Here is a 24,735-nt window from a genome sequence, read left to right as displayed (position 1 = left end):
AAACACCAATGCACACACAAACAAAAAATGAAAATAGTAGTACATGTATTCTGTCTACCATTCATACACAAACAACAAAGATCAGTCCTTAAAAATGATTTAGAAAGAACTAGTTGAGGCCTTGTAAACATGTTTTCTACAATCACACTTAATATGAAATCACACTTTCAGACGTTATCACGTGAGCGTAAAACATTGTAATACATTTTGCCCATAGACACAACAGATTCTTGGGTCATCTGGATCTTTTTGTTAACATTGATACAGTAAAAAGGGCTTTGGCATAATACATAGTACAGACTTATTGTCAGTAAAAATGCAATTTTACATATTTATGGCATAATATTTTTTTAAGCAAACACTGAATTTATCCAAAAAAATGTCCTTAGGAGCTAATATTTACAACACAAATTAGGGGAGGTAACTCAAGTCATTGGAAAGTATCATCACACACCTACAGACTTGCTTTTACTATAATAAAATTCAGTTTATATATATTATGCCAGTACAAGTGTAGTTCAGTATACAAACATATTTTTAAGCTATGAATGCTGTAATTTTAACAAAAATACATTTTACTCTCAATGTAATAAGTTAAAAGTTCCTTAACACTACACAATGCAAGTGTTTCCTCTGCATCAAGATCTGACAAAACTACGTATTAGTGAGTTTATTTTTCACATGACTCTGGAGCTCATTCGCTGTGCTCATTACTATGAAATAAAGATGTAGAATTGTAAATAAATGTCACCGGAAAAGTACCTCGTGTCATCATAGTCTGATTAAGTTTTTGCCTGGCCTCTTTTGCCTGACCTGATGACTTAATGTAACACATTATGAAAAACAACAAAATAAATAGAACTAGCAGGAAAAACATGTGAAAAATAAAAGTGTTATTAGACCAGCCTCCAACTTATCACAAAATTTTGTAGTTTGTTCTAAATAGAACTAGAGGCAGTCCAACAAATAGCTGATATCGGTATATAACAGGAAAAATCCTTTGTTAAAAGCACTTTCGTTCAATCAGCAGTCTGAATTGTGATCACCATCTGTAACTTAGAGTTGGGATCCAGTTAGTTCACCTTTACTGATTCGAGTGTCCAGACTCGAACTGTTCATCAGAGTTGTCTGGAGGTAACACAGTGGTTTCCAAGTGACGAACCTTATCTTCTGGTTACCTAGCCACAACAGTCATCCTGAGGTTCCCTAGCTACAAAAGTCATCCTGAGGTTCCCTAATGATAACTCATCCAGTGGTTACCTGGTGACAACACATCCTGAGGTTCCCTTATGACAACTTGTCCTGTGGTTACCTAGCGACAACACTCATCCTGTAGTTACCATGTTACAACACTAATTCTGAGGTTCTGTCCTGTGGTAACAACTTGTCCTGAGGTTTCCTAGCGACAATACTCCTCATGTGGTTCCTTAGAGAAAGCACTTGATCCATAGTTCTCTAGCGACAACATTCATCCTGAGGTTGCAATTTGTCCTGAGGTTCCCTTGTGACAACTCCTCCTGTGGTAACCTAGTGACAACACCCATCCTGTGGTTCCTTAAAGAAAACACTTGACCCATAGTTCTCTAGCGACAACACTCATCCTGAGGTTTCCTAGTTACAACTTGTCCTGAGGTTTTCTAGTTACAACTCATCCTGAGGTTTCCTAGTGACAACACCCATCCTGTGGTTCCTTAAAGAAAACATTTGACCCATAGTTCTCTAGCGACAACACTCATCCTGAGGTTTCCTAGTTACAACTCCTCTAGTGGTAACCTAGCGACAACACTCATCCTGCAGCATCCCAGCAGCATGGTCGTGGTGCTCAGTGGGAATGTCACCCCACACCATCACCTTCTCCCCTGTATAAGAATAGCAAAGAGTAAGTGTCACCCCACAACTCAAACTTTTTGACAGTATTTTGAACATTCACGTTCTTTCTAAACTTCCTACATATATATATATATGGCAGTACTACTTATTTTTGTATGTGTTTCACCGTACCTTAGTACACTTTCTAATTAACATGTTTGATAAGGTCAAAGTTACAACCATATTTTAAATATTATTTCACTTTGTTGTTTTAGCATAATTCCATTTGCAAAACAGTACTTACTCAAAATTCATTGAATGCTTAAAAATCAAGTATAAGTGGGATGGAAGGAGACACATTATTATTGATATACAAATAAAGAGAATTTCAAGACTATATATATGTATATATTCATCAACAATCGCAAGCACATGTAGTTGTCAACTGCACTGTAAAAGTCCTTTTTTAGTGGTGCTTAATTTTCACAGAGTTGTGAAAAATGATCAATTTCGCATGACCTATTTAACAGCCTCCAAGTCTAGTGGCCATGGCACAATGAACTATGATGAAGATGGAGTAATTTCCTATTTATTGTAGTTTTTTGTGGAAAAAAATATTTCCGCAAAAGTTTTGAATAATTAGAACCTCACAAAAAAAAACACCTTTACAGTTCGTCATCTTGAGACTGTATCCTAACAAATACATGTACAAACAATTGATCTGGTCAGACATGTATACAGAGTAGCATGTAGGAAACATTGTGAAGTGACGGTTATGTATGAGAGATTTGGTGAAGTTGTTTGATATGGTTGGTTTATCAATACTGACCTTGTGTGTTGAGTCTGTCCTTGGGTGTGATGGCGTGTCTGTAGAACATCCACATGTGGCCGTTGTTACAGGACTTGATGCACTTTATACAGGGCATCCGAATATGGTACCCAACAACATTACCACTGAATCGGATAGAAAATGTATGTTACACAACATTACCACTGAATCGGATAGAAAATGTATGGTACCCAACAACATTACCACTGAATCGGATAGAAAAAGTATGTTACCCAACAACATTACCACTGAATCGGATAGCAAATGTATGTTACCCAACAACATTACCACTGAATCGGAAAGAAAATGTATGTTACCTAACAACATTACCACTGAATCGGATAGAAAATGTATGGTACCCAACAACATTACCACTGAATCGGATAGAAAATGGATGTTACCCAACAACATTACCACTGAATCGGATAGCAAATGTATGTTACCCAACAACATTACCACTGAATAGGATAGAAAATGTATGTTACCCAACAACATTACCACTGAATTGGATAGAAAATGTATGTTACTCAACAACATTACCACTGAATTGGATAGAAAATGTATGTTACTCAACAACATTACCACTGAATTGGATAGAAAATGTATGTTACTCAACAACATTACCACTGAATCGGATAGAAAATGGATGTTACCCAACAACATTACCACTGAATCGGATAGAAAATGGATGTTACCCAACAACATTACCACTGAATCGGATAGAAAATGAATGTTACCCAACAACATTACCACTGAATCGGATAGCAAATGTATGTTACCCAACAACATTACCACTGAATAGGATAGAAAATGTATGTTACCCAACAACATTACCACTGAATTGGATAGAAAATGTATGTTACTCAACAACATTACCACTGAATTGGATAGAAAATGTATGTTACTCAACAACATTACCACTGAATCGGATAGAGAATGTATGTTACCCAACAACATTACCACTGAATCGGATAGAAAATGTATGTTACCCAACAACATTACCAATGAATCGGATAGAAAATGTAAGTTACCCAACAACATTACCACTGAATCGGATAGAAAATGTATGTGACCCAACAACATTACCACCGAATCGGATAGAAAATGTATGTTACTCAACAAAATTGTTACCACTGAATCGCACGAAACTGATGCAATAATAAAATTGTAAACACCATGTAAGTCAGAGAGGTAAAGTCAGTAGACTAAACAGTAGAGGGAGAAAGCTGCATTTCTAAATATGGAACTGTTGGAATGTGTTGAAGAAACCAAATAATGAAAATGGAGGAGATAACAGGCTTTATTTATGTGCCCCAAGTCGATCACTAAAATGATACAGGTGACTTGATGTACTTCCTATTTTTTTCTTAAAAGATATGTTGTTGAGCCTTGTCAATAAAGCCACCATGTGTCTGTGTTTAGGAGGAACAGATTTGCCTAATTCTGCTTGGAAGTGTCACAGTGATCCAGCTGTTTTACAATTAATCCAGCCACTTTCGACAGTATACATAAATTTATAAAGGTGGCTGCACTATAACTAGGCGTAATAAGCAAATTAATCAGGAGAGATGAATGAATCAGTGCAAAACAGTATATAAGCTCCTCTTAAGTACATAGTTTTTAAAAGCCAAGAAAAAATTCTAAAAATTGTTACCGACAAAGTTTTGATATATATACATACCATGCTGTACATGCCATATGTTCTATGAGACAGTCACAGTTGTCTGTATAAAACTTCTCGTCTGTCATGTCCACAGCGCTGAAACAACAACATGGTAAACAGATCTTATTTTGTTGGTTCAAACTGTCACAGTGTTGAACAAATTTGTTAAACACTACAAGCAGTACTACCTTTCTCCACAGATAACTTCTGAATAAATGTCCTTTATAATGTTATTTACTTATTAACAAACAGACCAGGTTACTTATTTACTGTGCAGGCAAGGTTAGACCGACCCTGTCTCTAGAATATTGAATTATTAAAAAAAATCTAATAATTTTGATCACTTGCATACATGTCCGATTCTCAAACTAAGGGGAGATAAGCTAGTAGTAAAATGCAGCCGGGAAATTCTTCATAAAAACTAGGGGCAGGTAGCTATATAGCCAGTCCCTATCTCTAGATATTAATTGCAAATTAAACCACCAATTGTTAAACCAATGAGTAAAAGAATTTGAAACACTTTAAAGATATCTCTTGATTTATAGATAGTATGACATTATATTAAAGAAAGGATAGTGCCAACACTGGTATAGATACATGTATACTTATAGTTAGCCATACTTTAGAACTGAACTTTATGGGTGGAAACTCATTTCCTGTTGTATACATGCCCTAAACAGTAAAAATATTCGGGACGTAGTAAGTGCTAGTTGTACCCAACACTGAATAATAATGAGGTACACAAGACATATCTGTCATATGTTTGGCATCCCCTGCAGTTTATCTATTTGATATGGTAACATTAATACAAATACTGCACAACCTGTAGTTTAGTTTTAATGCAAGTCAATAGATCAATTTTTCAGTGATTATTTTATAAACTTATAATTAACCTTTTTAAGAAAAACGTGCTACTTCACATACCAAACTCTTTAAAAGGAGTGTTTATTCATTTTTTTGTCATTTCATTAACTTGCAATTTGTTTTTTTTAAAACATTTTTGCTTGAAAAACATGGATTTTTATTTCATATTTTATATATATCACCCTAAGTTAGCTTTTTTTTTTATACATGTACCAATCAACTTTTTTTCAAAGAATTGTCTCCCTTTACCCTGCTGAACATGATGTTCGTCTTGTGGCAATGTCAATTTAGAGTGAAGTTGTAAGTGTTTTTTTTAACTTGTCTCAAATAAGCAACATTTATCTTCAAAGACAATTCATTACCAGTTTATGCTAAGCATTCATATGTAGTCTATGTATGTACAGGTTATGATAACTCCCTACAACAATAACAAGCCATTCAAGCCATTTGACAATCAATGCACATATCAGGGCCCACTTGTTTAAAACATCTCAAAGTTAAGGAAAATCTCAAGCAATGTATTGTCTATGGGAAATCTTAGACTTGAGGAAATCTCAAGAGTTGAGATGTTTTATACAAGTGGGCCCAGAAACTTTACTTAAGCGCAAAAATCTTTATGTTGGTGGAGATGCTGACAAAGTCAATGGACCATGAAAGGTAGGCTGCATCCATCATTTGATGCATGGGTTGAAAAGTACTACCTAAGATGCATCTACGGTCCAAGTTTGATTGGTCTAACACTTGTACAATCCCCCTTTCCAAGATGTACGATAATACCAAGTTTGGTGAATCAACGTAGAAGATATGCTGTGGACAATGCTTTCGATAGATGAGTGGACAGGGCATTAACCATATTCCTGTCCATGTTGTGGTGGGGGGTAAATATATCTAGATAAATCATGCTTGGTACACAGTTTCATATAAATAAAACTCAGCAGATTTTGAAAAAAATCTACTATTATTATTGTAACAAGGCAATACATCCACTCTGGTTTACTAGCTAAATCGAAGCACAGGGTATTGTTACAAATGTCTTATACACATATCTGCTATGGGTCACAACACACCTAAATGTACACGGTGTGATGTGACCCTGAATTCCATCTTTGCATATTGAGTTATCTGCTCTTGTGAGCAGGTATTGATTGTTACATCATTTGTTTGTGAGAGTAACTTCATCAATTTTTGAGAAAACAACGTAGTTTTCTCACACAGACCAATGACGTAACAATCAATACCTGCTCACACTTCTTGAGAAGATAACTCTGAAATATGCAAAGACAGAATAAGACGTTTGTAATGAACCCCTTTGGTCGAAACAAAAATCGAAGTTCTTTGAGCCAGGAAGTGCCTGGTATTTAACCAGTGACATTATTAGCTCGCCTGGTCCGAAGGACCAAGGTGAGCTTATGCCATACCGTGGCATCCGTCGTTCGTCCGTCCGTACGTCAACAATTTCTTTAAACGACTTCTTCTTCTTAACTACTGGTTGGAATTGAACTAAATTTGACTGGAAGCATCCCAAGGTGGTGGGGATTCAAAATTGTACAAATGGTGGGGCTAACCCCCCAGGGGGCTGAGGGGCGGGGCCAAAAGGGGTCAATTCGCCCATATTGCTTTAAGCAACTTCTTCTCTGAAACGAAGAAGTGGATATCAACCATATTTGACTGGAAGCATCCCTAGGTGGTGGTGATTAAAAACTGTACAAATGGTGGGGCTGACTCCCCAGGGGGCTTAGGGGCGGGGGCCAAAAGGGGGAAATTTGGCTATATTGCTACAAACGACTTCTTCTGTAGAACTGTGCACTGGATATCAATCATATTTGATCAAAAGCATTCCTGGGAGGCAGGGATTTAAAATTGTACAAATGGTGTGGCTGACCCCCCAGGGGGCTGAGGGGCAGGGTCAAAAAGGGTATTTGGCTATACTGCTTTAAGCGACTTCTTCTCTGGAACTAAGAAGTGGATATCAACCATATTTGACTGGAAGCATCCCTAGGTGATGGTGATTAAAAATTGTACAAATGGTGGGGCTGACTCCCCAGGGGGCTAAGGGGCGGGGCCAAAAGGGGGCAATTTGGCTATATTGCTACAAACGACTTCTTCTGTAGAACTGTGCACTGGATATCAATCATATTTGATCAAAAGCATTCCTGGGAGGCAGGGATTTAAAATTGTACAAATGGTGTGGCTGACCCCCCAGGGGGCTGAGGGGCAGGGCCAAAAAGGGTATTTGGCTATACTGCTTTAAGTGACTTCTTCTCTGGAACTAAGTGATGGATATCAACCTTATTTGACTGGAAGCATCTCTAGGTGGTGGAGATTCAAAATTGTACAAACGGTTGGGCTGACCCCCCAGGGGGCTGAGGGGCGGGGCCAAAAGGGGGCAATTTGGTTATATTGCTATAAATGACTTCTTCTGCAGAACTATGCCATGGATATTGATCATATTTGGTCGGAAGTATTCATGGGAGGCAGGGATTCAAAATTGTACAAATGGTGGGGCTGACCCCCCGGGCTAAGGGGTGGGGCCAATAAAATGTATTACTTGGAAATGGTTGAGATCCCCACCATATAACCATATATACAATTGCTGAGTATAAAGAGAAGAATGCACATTTGCTTCCAGGATGTCCCTAGGGTCTGGCCCCACCCTTGGAGACATAGTCCCTGGGCCATAACTTTAAAACGGTTGAGATCCCCACCCCAAAACTATATATACAAATGCTGGGCATAAAGAGACGAATGCAATCATGATATCAGAATAGACCCTGGGGTCTGACCGAACCCCTAGGGACCTAGTTTCTTAGTCACAGCTTGGAAACAGTTGAGAGCCCCACCCTATAACCGTATATATACAATTGCTGAGTATAAAGAGATGATTGCACATATGCTTCCAGGTTGGCCTTGGGGACTGCCCCACCCTTGGAGACTTAACCCCTGGGTCATAACTTTGAAATGGTTAATATCCCCACCCCAAAACTATATATACAATTGTTGGGCATAAAGAGACGAATGCAGTCATGACATTAGAATTGATCCCAGGGTCTGCCCCACCCTTGCAGACTTGGCCCCTGGGTCATAACTTTGAAACGGTTGAGATCCCCACCCCAAAACTATATATACAAATGCTTGGCAAAAAGAGACAAATGCAGTCACAATATTAGAATCGATCCTGGGGTCTGGCCACAACTCTAGGGACCTCGTTTCTGAGTCAAAGCTTGGAAACAGTTGAGATCCCCACCCCATAACCATACATAAAATTGCTGGGCATGAAAAATGTAATATAGCTATGCTACAAGGATTGGCCTTGGGGTCTGGCATATTCCCTTGATCTCATTTTGAGAACAGTTTGCCATGATTGCTTAGGTATCCAGGTGAGCGATACAGGCCCTCTGGGCCTCTTGTAATGCTTTGAGATGGTGCTGATGAGAATTACACTGAGTATTTTTGTCAGTATTTCCAAATTCTTCATGTCTTTATGTCGTCATTATTTTTGCAGTGCCTCTGCCTAGGATCAAACTAGGTCCTAGGTTTGATCCCTAATGGTGACATTAAAAGATAATGACCTTTGTTACACGAATGTATTAACACAAATGTTCACAGGGGTTCGTTTCTAATTGTGTCAAATTGCATGAGAGAGAAAAATATGTATGCAGAAATTGTGTTTCACTTAGAAACTAGCCAGGGTTTCCTCTAGCCCGGACACCGGACTTAGACATTTTGACAGATAGATGTCCCGCAACAGACATCTATCTGTCAAAATGTCCAAGTCTGGTGTCAGGGCAAGAGGAAAATCTGGCTACTTAGAAACGAGTACCTGTGATTGTTTGCAATTTCATTATAATGTCGTCTGCTTTTCAATGGTCTGTTTTTTTTTCAGCACGTGCATATGCCAGGCCAGTGCACGCTCGCAACCTTTATCTCCCTGGCTTGTTTAATTTTTACTCACCCTTCTTCTTGAATATCAGTTGAGAAAAGTTCAGTTTGCGAATCTGCCAAAAGCACTGCCCTCATCGCCCGTCTACAAATAGTAGAATCACAGTAGGCACAATCAAGGATGAACACTTGTTTACGTCTGAAAGATGGGGCAACGTTGTCAACTTTCTGTGCGTTGTCACTCATATTGTAATGATTTAAGCTGGAAGAAGTTTCCGTAGCTTACAGAGAATTCTGATCAATGGCTGTAATAACTATATATTTGGTACAGCACTGTTTCATGCGTAAAACCGGCGTCTGACTACGTACATGTGGCGTATGTTTACATCTGAAAACTGGGTTCTCATTGGTTTTACGTCAGCTGTCAAATTTGTTAAATGGATTCTGATTGGCTGATCGGCAATGTTGTTTCTAAGCAAGTGCGCTCTCGTGTTATCCCGGATTGCATCACGAGATTTCCATGTTACCCACAATGCTGTAGTTGACCTTTTTCGGGTAGCTCGAGAAGTGATGATCGGTAAGGATATGTTTTATGTGCACAACTGACAGCTAAGGATCTACCCGAATAAAGACATGGCAACCGAAAGGAAAGCCAAAAAGGAAAAAGAACTGGCGCTGGAATTCGATTATCATTCGAGGGGTAAGTAAAATAAAAGAACAATTAAGTGAACATTGCTGATATAAAGTATCGCTACACATGCGATGGTTATGTCATTTGTTCGGTCGTCTGAGACAGTGCTCACGTCTCTTTCCTTCCTGGGAGACCCCGGATTTATTACTCGTTTGTAACTACAGTTACTTCCGATGCGGAAAGAGGGGTGGATGTCATTGTCAACACCGGCATCATATCATCACCTTAATGCTTCCGTTTTTGTTCGGCGAACCGTGACGTTATTGACATATGTGACCCCGTGTGACCCCAAGGTGTCCGCTCGTGCTACTAATTCGTCTGCTATAAAATCAGTTTACGATCCATGTGGTAAGCAAAGTACACAATGTCCTATTCGTTTGGGACAATCCAGTACACATTCTTGTGTTGTTATCAGAGAAATATTAAACTTATAGTTACCTCATTTCGCTACATAAATATCTGAGTCGCTGTAAGAGTTGACAGGAGTTTGGTACGGCAAAAACAATTTGACGATTAACCTACAAACGAGGACCAAATCAACTTATATAATGCTGCATAATATTTTTTTTTAAGGTTTAATGACTCATAATTTTTAAAATAAAGACATTTATTTTATGCCTATTAGTAATGGGTAATGATATGTTGTTAAAGTTTGGCTGCTGAAAAGATATCTTTAAGGAATGAGGAAGCTGACTTCAACCTTTTAAAGTCAGCCTTGAAGGTTGCCTTCACTCAGTGGATTCAACAAATGAGTGATACAATACAGTAGGTCTGTGTGGAAGTGTTTTATAGATTTTTAATCTATTTTAAATGACCTTGAATCTCAAAACAAATCCTTGATCACTGAATTGTTATACGTTTATTGCATGTTTGTAAATAAATTCAACATAATTTACATAGAATCAATTGAACACTTCCTGTTTCTCTAGATCTATCAGCAGTTTAGTTAGTTTGAATAGATAAAGGGGATAGCTAGGTACATCTTACAGCAGATAATTATTAGACCTTAACGCTGATCAGTTATTTGATAAAACTAGGTTTCCCATATGATGTCAAAGGGTAGTGAGACACCTTTCACACAACTTAAACATGGAGTCAGGACAATGGGTGAAAGTCCCCTGTCTGAAGGAAATGTTTTCATTATTAGAGATTTACCTGACAATAGTGAAGAATATTGTATTAAGTCCTACATATTTAACATAGACTTGGATTGCGAGGACGTTGGTGACATACATTGTGGTCTATGTGCATTACCAAGTACCGGGAGTGTAACACTGAGCTATGATTGTATGTAACTCAGTAGATTACCTGGGTATATTGTTATGTTATGTATAAGTATGTTCTCCGAAGTGAAACATATATGCTTCCATTGAATCCCAATAGGCTTCCTGCAAAAACATTCTTGTCCTTTGTGTGAATACAAAGAAATGTTAAATGGGTATTTCTGAAGATAAAAATTGACAAACTACATGCATGTGTGATATTCTAAGCCTGGTATTGATGACTTGATATAATACCTTCACAAATATAGTTCAAATTACTGTTTAAGAGAGCAAGTCAAATCAGTATTAAAGGTGGCGCATGTATTTACATGCCTTAATGTACAACCAATACCAGATTTTCATCATTAAATAGCAGTGACTTCTTACATGCATACCTGGTAACCTAATTCACTGATGAGTCAACAGTTTCACATAACTTTGTACAATTGTGTATACTGTTTGAGGTAGCCACAAGCTTTGGAATACAAAAGAAAAGGAATGTTAGAACGGGTTTTAACGTTTATTATGCTGTATGGAAGAGCAGTATTGGTCTATCAGTACACAGGTCTACTTACCTGGCATTGGTTGCCTGACAGACATGACAGATTCCTTGCCTTTGTGACCTTTGATCTTGTACACACAATTAGCGAGACATGTATTAATTGTTCATTGTCATTACTTTGTCATACAATACACACTGCAAGTATAATATACGGATATACTCATACATTTGTGACACATGTAACAAAACTACTTTAAAACTGAAGTGTTAATTGTGTTTAATTTCATTCCTTGTTAAATATAATCTGTATTTATTTATAATTTGGTTGCATTAAAACTCATAAACTAAGATACTAATTAAATAACTTAAAGCTCAATATTCACCAAGGTAGAGAAAATAACTTCATATGGTTATATATATATGGCATTGTAGATTGTAGTCTTATCAATGATAATCATACACATACTTCCCATTGCAGAAGCATGTTGATGGTATCATAATGACTAAAGCTCAGTTAGGCTGTACCTGTGGAAACAATGTGTTATGTCCCGAGTCGTTGAGACAGGCATGCGCTGGGTAATTTGTACTAGCTGTGAGAGGGGAAATAAATGTATGTTTTGTATTCCTATGACAAGTGAATGTGATCTAATCATCGTGTACAGATATAGCTGACATGTTTCCTGATAACAAGAACGACCAGGCCACAATAGATAAAGAAGGACTGCTGGTATCTTTTACTTTATATAGATACATGCATGTATAAGCTGTATTATCAAGTTTCACATATATATTTACATTAAATTAACCCACAACCCTATATATATATATATATATATAATGCAATAAAACTGGTGTTATCCAACTATTTAGTAATTCTGACATTCCTGTCAACTAATTGATAAACATTTCCATAATTCAATTTCTTATATATAAGTATCAAATAAATTCTATGTATTCTGACACGAGCACTTTTGATTGATTGGATTCAACAGGGCAAGCTAGAATTGCTTCTGCAGACAGCAGTAACAAATATATAGGCTATAGCAGAGAATGGAAATTATGAATCATGTTACCGATACAGTGAACAATGAGTTGAGGTTGGTCTTGTTTTACAGTGGACTTTTTTAGATGTAGGAGGCCTAGGTTAAACATCAACTGAAGTGTTACACTGTATCTGATTAACATTAAACCCCAACCCAAACAAGGTAGAAGACAGAAATAAATGAATTTATATATGTGACCTGTGATAATATGAGTCAAAGGTCCATTAGGGGTATAGGTACATTGTACCTTCTCCGTGCATCTTCAGAGTGTCTAACCTGTAAATGGCCACCAAAAGCCGTACGGTACAGTGTACAGTGTGTGGGTATATGGATAGTTAGACATAGTGTACCCAAGTCAGCTTTGACTAAGTCCCCATATATATATATCCTGTCCATTCTTTGTTTCCAACAGCCGACTTAGACATTAATGCTGCATGCTCACCCGACCATATCCTGGCCTCAATCTGTCTTTCGCCCTACACCATCCCCATCCACATGTTCGCTCTCTAATACTCACCACTGTTAACACAAGTCTTTGTCATTTGCTTCATGCTGACCCTGATGAATATTATCAGCAAGATTTTATACTGAAAGTATAATACAGAATCTATTACTAGCCGTGAAAGAGTACAGAATCTATTATGTATACTTATCCAGTAAAACATTCAACAAGGTGCTGAAATAGTACTGGGGTAGATCTACTCCATTGTGAGGGCTGTTAAACATTAGCATTCAAAACAGATTATATTTGTGAATGGTGACATATTATCAGCAAGATATTATCAGCATCATATGGATGTAGAAAGCACCTCTCCTGTAACCAAGACTGACGTCGACTGATCAATTTCTATCAATTCATCTGAATTAATTTCCCCGGTGTGTAAAGTGATCAGAAAGACATGAAATCTGACCATTTGTGTCTCTGTATTTGAATTTTTGATTGTTTGCACGTCTATTAAATGAGAATGTTTGTGACCCACAGTAAAATGATCAATGACAGTTAATGTGGCAGTGAATCAGAGTTTTTAATGGTACAATTAAAACAAAAAATGATCAGTAATTTTTACTGCAATTGAGGAAATTGTGTCCTGAATTTCCTTCCTGTTTCCGTATTTATACATGTTTATAAGTTTAAGTATACTAATTAGCACTTTCAAGGTTTTAAGTTCTACCAAAGGTAAATGTCTTGAAAGTGTTATATTATTCAAATTGTTGTGTATTTGTTTTCCTTATTTCTTTAAATACCACTGCATTTTTCCATTGAAAAAAGGTACAGGTTTTCATCAAAAGATAGAAAAATGATGAGAGGTGCATCATATACCACCTTCAAGTATATCTTCAACTAGAAGATCAATGGTGAACTGAATATCATGTCAAAGTCAGATACTTCTAATTGACTAAATATATTGATAGTTAGAAGCTTTGTACATGTAAGCTAGAATGCATTGCATCCAGTCTTCATGTCCATCAATAAAACGTTTGTCATATATATGTATATATATGATGTCAAAGAGAAGTACAGGAACCTTGTTTGAAGATGATGAAGCTGTGATTATATAAGTACACTTTATTTTTGTTTCCAATAAATTGTATAAGAGGTGAACTTCCTGCCCAGTACGCAGACAGTACAGTAGATAAGGGAGTCCATCAGGGCCATGTGCCCCCCAAACCTTCTGATAGGAACTGGGCAGCTGGTCCCAGAGATGGTACAGTATACAAGTCTACACATTGTGATTTAAGGGAAGAGGTTGGAGACCGGGTGCATCCTTTTAGCTGGCAAGTGGATAATGTAACAGAAACATAACAATACTTTGCATACAACTATACTATGTACACAGATGCATTACTTCTGGGAACATCGTGGTTTCCCTACAGGCAATGACTTAATGAGCTGGAGGTGATTTACTGAGCTGTACAATGCATGCATCACCTAAACTTTAATTCTATATCTACTTTGCATAATAGATGTTTCACAAGTGACTGGGATTGTCCTGATTCACCGAAGGTCAAATGTTGAGGTCGTCCTATTACATTTCTAGCCACCTGATTGGTTGTCGTACTGTCATTTCCTGTGGTGTGATTGGTTAGCTGTGTTATCATTGTCTGTAATTTTCATCAATTTCTCTTCAGATAACATTGTATCCCCAAATGTCGCATGAAACTTTCAATGTGACATTTACCTATTGATTTTGTGAAGTGGGGCATTATAAATCTGTTAGCTGATATCAACTTTAATGTTGTTATCTAGCCTTGGAAAAAATATTTATCAGTTACTGGTTATAAACATCTTGCACAATTTAAACATTGTCAGCAGAAATAAATTTGTTAGCAGAAATAAATTTGTTTTAGTTTTTATAATATTTTACAATGCTGTGACCTTTATGTGCGGTGGTCGTGTGGCACAGTGGATAGAGCACTTGCCTTTCATCAAGGCAACCAGGGTTCGATTCCCTGATCGAACATGAACAGGTATGGGGTCACCTGTCCGACCATGTGGGTTTTCTTCGGTACTCTGGTTTCTTCCCACATTAAGACCCTGCGCTAATATCTGGGCCAACAAGAGTGATAATTAATATCAGTTGTAAAAACTTGTTTCATAATTGTTGTAAAATAATTAAAGTTATGGTTTTTAATGTCCGGTAATTTAGCATTAACAGTTGAGGGAACATTTAAGTTTTCCTGTGATCTCGTTGGACCTGATGGCATAACCAGGTAATTTTCATTTCCTTTTTTTTGGTCAAAGATGAGTTACTACAGTTTCCCAGTGTTGTCCTCTGTTCATACATATCTACAAAATGTATATATTATATCACAGAATTTAATTAGACATCTATGTGTAATCACTAATTCAAGTACTATTGATTGTATTTTAACCCTAATACAGGGATGAGTCATAATTTATCACTGGTACTGGTGCTGTGCCAGCAATCACTGTGGACCAGCTATCACTATTTGTGATCTGTTTACATGGTCTTGAACCTCTCCTAATTCTAATTACCGGTTATAGTGGTATAAATGAAAAGTGATTGTATTCTGTACTTCATAACAAAAAATGCTCTTCAGAAAAATGTCATATACATATACTTTGATTTTCGTGACAGTTCCAGTAAAGTTCCAGTCATTGAATACAAAACAAAAATTAATGTCTTATCAAGTTGATGTTGGAAATTCTGACTGCAGTAACTAGAGTTTGATACAACTGTTTGCCTTGTATTGTTTAAATTGCAGGGACTAGTACAAAACTATTCACAGGTTCTGTTAGTTGTATGAAGGTGCCTGCTTGTTCTGCAAGGGGTCAGGCTGTTCCTTTTAGCCAACAAGGGTGTTCTGTACTAAGGTTTGATGGTTAGCGGTGACTGCCACAGCAGATATGTGGGAGTCCTGGGAAAGAGAACGCTATTGATTATTTCACAGCACAAATGAAAAACTGTTGTAACCATGAACTAAATTCAATAAAGGCAGTAATATTTCCGTGCTTGCCCTGTTTCGTTGGTGTAGCTATTGCTATGTAAGTAAACGGTAGTTTTGGCGCCGTGCAATGGTTACTGGTATTGATAGCTATCTGTTGTGTTTCTCTTCTTTTCCTATCTGTAACCTTAGTGTTGTGTACCATACTATTTTGTTCTATATACAATGTATTCCAATCTGAGACCCAAGTGTGATACAATGTCCTTTTAAATATTTTGGTCTGAAATCTCTGAGTTGACCATAATTACACTGTTTTATACCAGTCTCTCTAGAACTACACTATCTGTGAGGGATACGCCAGTTTCTCTCGAATAATATTAACCACTGTTTCCTAATAGATTATTCTGCATTAATTGTTGTAAATACAATGATGTACTTTAAAACAGACAGTATAAAAAAAGTGTTTGAGATGGCAAAAAAGCAGGTTTGAATGGATTATAAAATGCCCATTAGAAAGCCGGCAATAATTTGTTCTTTACTGTAATGGCCCTAAGGCCCAGTCGCTAATGGACAAAAATCAAAATGAGGAAAGACCGGAGATACCAAAATTTAATTTCATTTAGTTCAGGTGGAATTTAGTTTGTTTTGGATTAAAAAAAACTATCAGGTTTAGTTGTTTTGTTAGGCCTGTAAATCCAAGAAAGCCCTGGTGCTTGGTCTGAAATGATGTGTATGTAATCTGTAAATGTTTCAGATGGAGCAGTTTAGAAGTTATACTTTTAGTTCCTGAGAAAATGGAAACATCAATAATACAAGGCAATTGTGTTGGTAATCTGTAAAAAATGTCTGGAACAGCAAATTTCCTGGAAAAGAGGAACACTATGCATTAATTTTTGGTCCTTAGAGTCAGTGCTTGTCTGCAGTCAGAGTGTATTAATAATTTTATTTGTTTGTGGTTTTAAATGTCCTCTTGACAGCAGGGTCATATGAGGATGGGTGTATTACCAAGGGGGACACCGTTACATACCTCACAGTACTTTGAGACCATATAATTGGTGGTTTTAGGATCCCTGTAAAAAAACTCTAAAAAGAAAATACATCTTTGGGGGGTGGGGGAGTGGGGGTCTTTTATGAAATAAAGTCTTCTAGGGATTAGATAAATGAAAAGCAATCAACAACAATGTTCTGAGTGTAAAAATTCAGTGGCCTGAGACCAACCAACTGAGCTACCTGGTCAACGGAAGTGCCCTGGCCCATTTGATTACGCATTATACTGTTATATCCAAAACCAAATAAAGGGGAGGTAATAGCTATAAAAACAAAATCCTACAGTGAACTCTCCAGTGGATTGCCTGCAGTGATCCTTAAAAAGGGGAACCCCCATAACCTCCCTCCCAGTACGATTGTGAATTGTGTATTACAAAGCTTGTACAGTGATTGAAATAAGAACTTTTACAGGTGTGAAGATTTTGAATACCTCGACCTGCACTAACGAGATTGCAGGTGTGACGATAATGAGGCTGTACTAGAAAGTAATCAGACTGGTGAAGCTGTGACACGCTAAGCTGAAAATAATGCTGAATGAATGTCATTAGAAATGCTGCTCATTAAATATATTGTCATGAGTTGTGTACAGATGGCCTCTGTCCAACACTACTGTATGTGTTTATGTGGTACAGTTGTGATTACAACATGTAGGGAGCTGATGCTGGTGTAACAGATTGATACATACCAATGATATGTTACAGCTGTGTCAGGTGCTGACAGCTGGGAGGCATGTAACCTTACAGGTACTGTTTATAGTAGTGGTGACACATTTCTTTATGAACTTGTACTGGACAGTTCCCTCGTTCAGAATCAATTCTTGGCTATATATATACTGGATGGTGATCAACACCCTTTGGTGGTCTTAAGAATTGCTTCAGTAGGTGTTAATTTCACAAGAATAAAGTGTCCAATCTTTTTTTCTCAATAAAAACCCAGAAGTATATAATTACACCTAAAACATTTGAAAACTGAGTCACTAAAATATGTTTTGTAGTTAAGGAAAGTTAGCTAACAATTGACAAAAATTAGCGATATAACTCATTCACCTTTGAATTGGAGTAGTTCAAATGTGTCTTGAGGGGTGAATGATTTAAATATGCCTTTATACTCACAGCAGAAAGCCCTATGATACAGGGAAAGTTGATCTACAGGGCTGTCAGACACTTATAGCTGTGTGGTACATCTTAGAATATGATAAACGACAGAATCAAAGGTTACCAGATACAAAATGGTACTTTAAATCTCTGCTTTACATCAGATAATTAATTAACCATCTGTTACAGTTAACTTTAGGTTCAGCTGGTTCTGAGAACTTCCCATCACCTGTTCGTTCCGAGATCCTCTGAGGGAATTCAGTTCTAAAAGACTATTAGATATATATATATCTGCATGGTATCTAAACATATCATTTCATGACTGATTTTATTTGTAGGTTTTGTAATCTATACAGAGGAAATATTCAGGTGTGATAATCTTATTATTTAATTTTGGATATATACATGTATATCCATTTTAGAGCACTATGATATATACTTGATGTACTTCTTGAAGCAGTGATTTTAGATATATATATGTAATAACTATGCACTTCTTAGTACTGTTTGAACATGTAGACAAATGTCAACATGTTGATGCTGGGTGGTAGAACTACTGTAGCTAGGGTCGGAGACTGATGAGGATAATAATCAGCAGACATGTAGGTCCAATAAATGCTTCTCCTTACTTATAGATAAGGGGGCACAGATTGGTTGATAAACAATCCACTTTAGGGAATTACATTACCTCCTATCTATAGCACAACCGCCATGTCATGATAGGGGCCTGATAGTTAGTTATACAAGCATAGAACAGTGGTGAACAAAATAACACTTCATGTGTTCCTTAAATCTGTGTCACACTGACGAAGTCCTGGGGTCAAGTTTATATTCTCTTTGAATACTTGATATTTTGGGTCACCTATCATTTGTACCATGAACATGTTATAGGGTCATGCATATCAAGATAGTGTATTGAGTAACCCAGGTGTAACTGTAAACCCATGTTACTGTGGTTGTGGGGTCAAGGTCATCATGCCAAAGAACTGATATATACATACTGTACTAAAGAGTATTGATCAGGAGTCCACCATACCATAAACCTGGGTCATGAGGTCATGAGGTCAAGGTAATCCATTCATAGAACAATAAATTTACTATGGTGAATTGATCATGCCAGTAACCCGGGTCCACCATCAGTACTACCACCCACCATCAGTACTATAAGTTCTATAATCCACCATCAGTAGCATAAACCTGTGTTACATGGTCATGGGGTCAAGGTCGTAAACTCATAGAACACAGGTGATACACCATAGTGTATTGAGTAAGCCAACATCTGTACCCTAAACTCTGACATACTGTTCAAGCCAAGGAGATCACAAGGTCAGCCACAGAAATACAGGCAATGCTATTGGATTACCAGTTTTCTTCCTTCTAGAGGTAAAGATGATCCTGAGGGGATTTTAATCAGTCGGAATTTGTAAACATAGCTCTATTGAAACTGGCATTGAATGAGTTGTACTGAATGAGCTTTAATATCTTTAAAAGTGTTGACGGGTGATAAAATCTCAAGTACTTATGGTTGGTTTAATGTTTTCAAATTCGAATACCAGCATGTGCAATACATCATTTATGACGAGGTCCCGCTGAATTTCTATACACCCTATCAATTTCTCATTTAGTAAACATTTCCAATATTTCTATTAAGCAGGTATAGGACATTGCCAACTTTCCTCCTATGTCAATATTTATCTGTTCACAACAGACACGTCGGTTGAGAAATAGACCCTGATTGCTCTCAAGTACTAGCAATGATGGGGATATCATTTTATGTGATTTAAAACTGATGAAATTTATTATTACGAGAGGAACATAAGAACGTGGGCTCGGGCACGTGATTGAAATATTATCTAGTAGATCTCACACCATGTGGTATTGATGATATTTAGTAAGTCTATCAACACAGCTTAAGTTGATGATATTTCCATCAATACTGTTAATTGATGATTAATTGAATCATCCCCCACCGTGATTTTACGACACAGACACTTCACCCATATTGATATATCTCACCGTAAGGAATGACCAACTTTTCAATACTATGTTTAATTGTATTTTTTATTCTTATTTTCACATTACCTGTTCTGCCAAGAGCTGATTGTGACATTGTATTTCACAATTGTTCATGTAATATCATAGTATTGTTTCAAAATATTGAATGTTTTCATACTCCTATAGGTGATGACAGAGAAATTTCGTAAATTGGAAAAGATTTCCATCATTTTAATTTTTCCATCATTTTAATTTTTTTTTATTTCCATTAATACGGCTTGGGATGTTTATTTTAAAGGATTTTCATTGGTGGTAGGGCGTGCCTCTTATAGACAGACTGTTTATTCTGATGGTTAATAGTTTTAGCTGTTGTTTTGACAGTTGGTTCTTGCTGGGTTTGTTATGATGACCCTACATAAATATTGGCATGTCTATTGTGAAATAATTCATAATTTATGTGATATGATTGAAAAGTCTTCAGGAAATGTGACTATTTATTCTGTTGGTGAACTCAAAACACCTAAAGGCCATATTTTGCATTAACTGAAGTGTAAAGTGTATGTAATATATGTTCAAAACAAATAATTCATTAGTTTTGTTGCAATGTATGGTTTCAGATATTCTTTACAGTTCTGTGTGTTTTGTAACAGTATATTGTCAGACAAATGGGGGGTAAGGAAGATTGTATTCGGTAATGTGTAATACACTTGTGAATGTACCGTGGGTAAAGGATAGGGAAACGGTGCTCTCTGACTCCCAGAACACTACTTCAGAGCTCCAGAATGATTGATTTTGTGTCGGAAACACTGCTCTGGGTAAGTTTTCTTGGAGCACCATCAATGTAAGGTACACTAAGCGATGTAGACAACAGTATTGAGGATGTGATATATCAACCATGGCCTGCCAAAACTCCCCAGTGCCGTCACATTGTTTCACCACTAACTATAGGACAGGACAGGTTATTGGTTATGCTATCTAACATTACCCGCCACTAAACATGTCATATTAATGTCATTCAAAGTTAGCACTTGATGTTTGTATCCTGGCTATATCGTAAATGTTTGATGCATTCCTGTTACATGTACATAGATTTTTGAAACATGACTGTTGATCGAGGTACAGTTAAAGAATTATGCAAATATATAACAACCTATGAATGTCTCCTTTTGAATTTGGAAGATTGTAGACACATACTGGACACTTACTGCAAAATTGGTACCTATTGACTACCTGACACCTAACCCCAACTGCCAAATGAACTTTAACCGTCACACTGTTTTCTTTTACGTCGTAAGGGGGAATATTTCAAAATCCTTTCAGATACATACAGTAGAATAGTTACGGTATAAGTTAAATATAAAATGTTGGGTTGTGGAAAAAAATCTATGGACAGACGTTAAACAGGGTTTACTATGGTTTACAGTAGATTATGCTACAATACGATACAAAAAATAAAACTTCAGTCATGACAGTTGTATGGGAGAAGTGACAGAAAATGAAAATCTCTGTTACATGTATAATGTAAATCCCATAAAACTGGTGTATATAACCTTGAGATTTGATGACCTCCAGATTAGTTGTGTCATCTGACATTCCTTTAGCAACCTTAACAGTGGTTATTTAAACGTGACTTAAATTCATTACACTACTTTCACACTACTTTCGTTAATATGATATGGGCAGGTCAGGTCGTCTTCATTATACATGTGTACAGGTATAGTGATGGATTCCCTGGTTAGCACCGGTGTTAAATATATCTGACACTACTGTGATGCATGTCTGTTTTATGACCGTTATATATATGGATTCTCGGCTAAATACTGCACCTACAGATTTTTCTATTGATCTGAAATTTGTCCTCATTTCAGAATTAAAGCTCCTATAATGTGATTCATTTAAACCTGTCTGTGTATTGATGACTGCTGTACTGGTACCTGAGACAGTAATTAATACTGCGCAGTGCCTCCAGCCAGGTATTATACGACTATACAGCTTCACCATCTGTCATCAGTCCCCCCTGATCAATGAACGGGTTTTTAAGAATCCTGAACCATACTGATGCAGAGTACCCAGTGGAAGCATTGTCAAGGTGCATGTTGACGTCAGCATGTGGTACCGACTGCACAAAGAACTGGTAATCTAGCATTCATTGTCTTTTACGATTAGGTCAGACCAGGCCACTAGAGAATTGAGTCATCAGCGCATGCAGGTTTATTAGATGTTCATGGCAAGACATTGTTCTGAGTGGCTGGCTATGTCCTCTGCAAGGCTGGCTAGAATATCAGGATAGTTGTATTAAGTGTCTCCTTTGGGTCTGGTAATTATAATAATACAGACTTACTCAAACCTTTAACTTCCCCTTGAATTTTGAATAATTCATTATGTTGATTTCAGTATGTTGATTTATTAAAATGCCAAAGATAATTTTTAAATGGACTGAAAAATTGCTTTTGACAGGCTAGGAATATTATATATAAACAGGGAGCACACAAGAGTCTGCTGAAGTAAAGGGAAGTAACTGTGATGTCTGCAGGCATTTTCTCATTCTTTGACAGACTGAAGCTTGTATAATGAATTGGTTAATGGATGGGTTACATACACAGGACATTGAACATGATAGCTATTTTCCACAGAATCTCCATTTCTCCAGTAAAGCCTGTATATCTGACTCCATATCACTCATTCACAAACACCACACAATAGGCACCTGTTTTCATATATTTGCATTTGAAGGAGCAGTGTCCTTTTTTTATCAAGTTCATTTGCCCTGAAAATAAATCCAAAAGAAGGCATTGTCAGTCTGTCACATAACTGCATGCTACATACAAGATGACATACCCAGTATGAGACATTTAGGCAAAAGAGTTTAAACAATCTTAATACAGGCCATCACATAAGGCAATTTTAGAACCAAAGATTTTCTTAGTGGCTTTGCCTACTACTCCCACCTCCCAACCTCACCAACACGAATGTACAGCCCCAAACCAGCCCATATTTAGATTTTCTCTCAGTTGAGAAGATCCTCAAATGCTCAATCACGTCCCTGTTAACAGAATGGCAAAAAAGACAGCTCATTTGAACCATGTAACAGATATCCACATCTCTGTTTTGACAGATGGCAGAATTAATCTGGTAAGGAAAACAAATGCTTAAGTAGTATTAATCATCCTGTCTCAGGTGTACAAAACACATTCTAAAACTCTTCTCGTATCAAGAAATAGGCTACTTGCTTATTATAAATGCATGCTGGACTTTTTCTACATAAACCATCAACTACCAAATTGTAAGATAAGTGAAAACTTAAAGTTTTAAATTATGTAGAAAGACCAGAAAAACACCGGTAAATGGGATTCACACGTTACATTGAATATGTGATAATTTAATAAATTACTGTTAGTATATATATTATAAGTATTTAAATTAATAAGGTACGATTTATATGAAAATGTTTGTCATCAGAATTTTAAATGGTTCAGTGTCCTTTGAACTTTAGGTGATCGGGTGAGTCAGTGGATAGCACACATTGCCTTTTATCAAGGTGGTCTGGGTTCAATCGATTGTTGTGAAATAAATAAGTTTATTTATAACAATTGTTATCTCATGTAGAAAGTCCTGGAAACATTTGATAAATGGGCCTCCTGTTATTGACTGAATGATAAGCTTACGACACTTGCTAGGAAGTTAAAACATGCTTTAATTTCCTGGTAACTTAAAGACATAACAAAACCATATATGGTACGTAAACACTTTCCTCGAAGTAGGTCATTTGTGTTTCTCAAGACAAACGTTAGAGAGACTCAGATCGGAGTAGTATATAATCGCAGTGATTGATTGGGTAAGGTGAATACGCACTTGACCTCAATTTGTGACACTGAGAGTAATACGAATTTGAGATTTCGAGTGTTGCCAATCCTAACCTGGAGTGTTTGGGTTGATTTTTACACACTTCAGTATTATAACTGTCATATCCACAAATTTAATATCTAGCCAATTTGAAACCCCCCATCTATGTAGGACCAACGACATTGTGTTACTGTAATTTTACTGTTAGTTGTCATTGAATTAGTGACTGGATTGGCTGAGCATTCAAGAACTTTCATAGCATAACACCTGATTACGTTGAGATTGGATGAGTCGCAATCGGTTTAGGAAAGGTCATGTGTCACCATTTCCCATATAGAATATATACTTTCTATAAAAGCTTCTCTTGATGTTTGCAGAGCTAAAGCTCCATTGTAAAGAAGTTGATACCCACATTGGGTCTGTAAGAGTGTCAATGTAAATTATAAATTTCACATTCTCTGTCCATGCTTATTTAGATTACTAGGTTAGAGGCCTTTACATTAGGCAATCACCCTAGGAAAAGGTCAGCAGGACAGAGCAGAGGTGACTTTATGGTACAATGGTTCTCCATTCCAGCAAATTGCTGGAACACAGGCATAGCCTAGGGTATTGGCACTCAGGTCTGATTGTATTGATTACCAAGGTATTGCTTATGAAGCATCCTGCAAGTTTCTGTAGGTTTGAAAATAGGTTAAAATAATGACTTAACTCATGGATGTCTACGAACAGTTCAATGATAAATGTTCCAAAAAAGTCAATGTTTTTTTCGTCTTAATCACATGCATGTTCACTTGTTTTAAAAATTG

General features: G+C 36.9%; 2 protein-coding genes across 2 annotated transcripts in view; one reads left to right on the top strand and one right to left on the bottom strand.

The window, feature by feature from the left end:
* Positions 1-85: 85 nt before the first annotated feature.
* Positions 86-9,411, bottom strand: LOC110451886 (protein FAM72A-like). Its single transcript, XM_021500114.1, has 4 exons — positions 9,118-9,411; positions 4,320-4,397; positions 2,639-2,763; positions 86-1,859 (listed from the first exon to the last, which is right to left on the bottom strand). Exons 1-4 carry the CDS (start codon positions 9,288-9,290, stop codon positions 1,774-1,776), a joined length of 462 nt encoding a protein of 153 aa, XP_021355789.1. The 5' UTR covers positions 9,291-9,411; the 3' UTR covers positions 86-1,773.
* A 150-nt stretch (positions 9,412-9,561) lies between these two features.
* LOC110451884 (SLIT-ROBO Rho GTPase-activating protein 1-like) overlaps positions 9,562-24,735 on the top strand; it is a 118,591-nt gene continuing 103,417 nt past the window's right edge. Inside the window, exon 1 of the mRNA XM_021500109.1 lies at positions 9,562-9,744. Within this exon, the coding sequence (XP_021355784.1) occupies positions 9,678-9,744 (67 nt within the window). The 5' untranslated portion in view covers positions 9,562-9,677. The remainder of the gene's footprint in view (positions 9,745-24,735) is intronic.

This window comes from Mizuhopecten yessoensis, unplaced genomic scaffold (assembly GCF_002113885.1).
Source record: "Mizuhopecten yessoensis strain PY_sf001 unplaced genomic scaffold, ASM211388v2 scaffold6277, whole genome shotgun sequence".
In the NCBI taxonomy this organism is placed as follows: Eukaryota; Metazoa; Mollusca; class Bivalvia; order Pectinida; family Pectinidae; genus Mizuhopecten; species Mizuhopecten yessoensis.
This window is presented reverse-complemented; position numbering and strand designations above follow the sequence as displayed.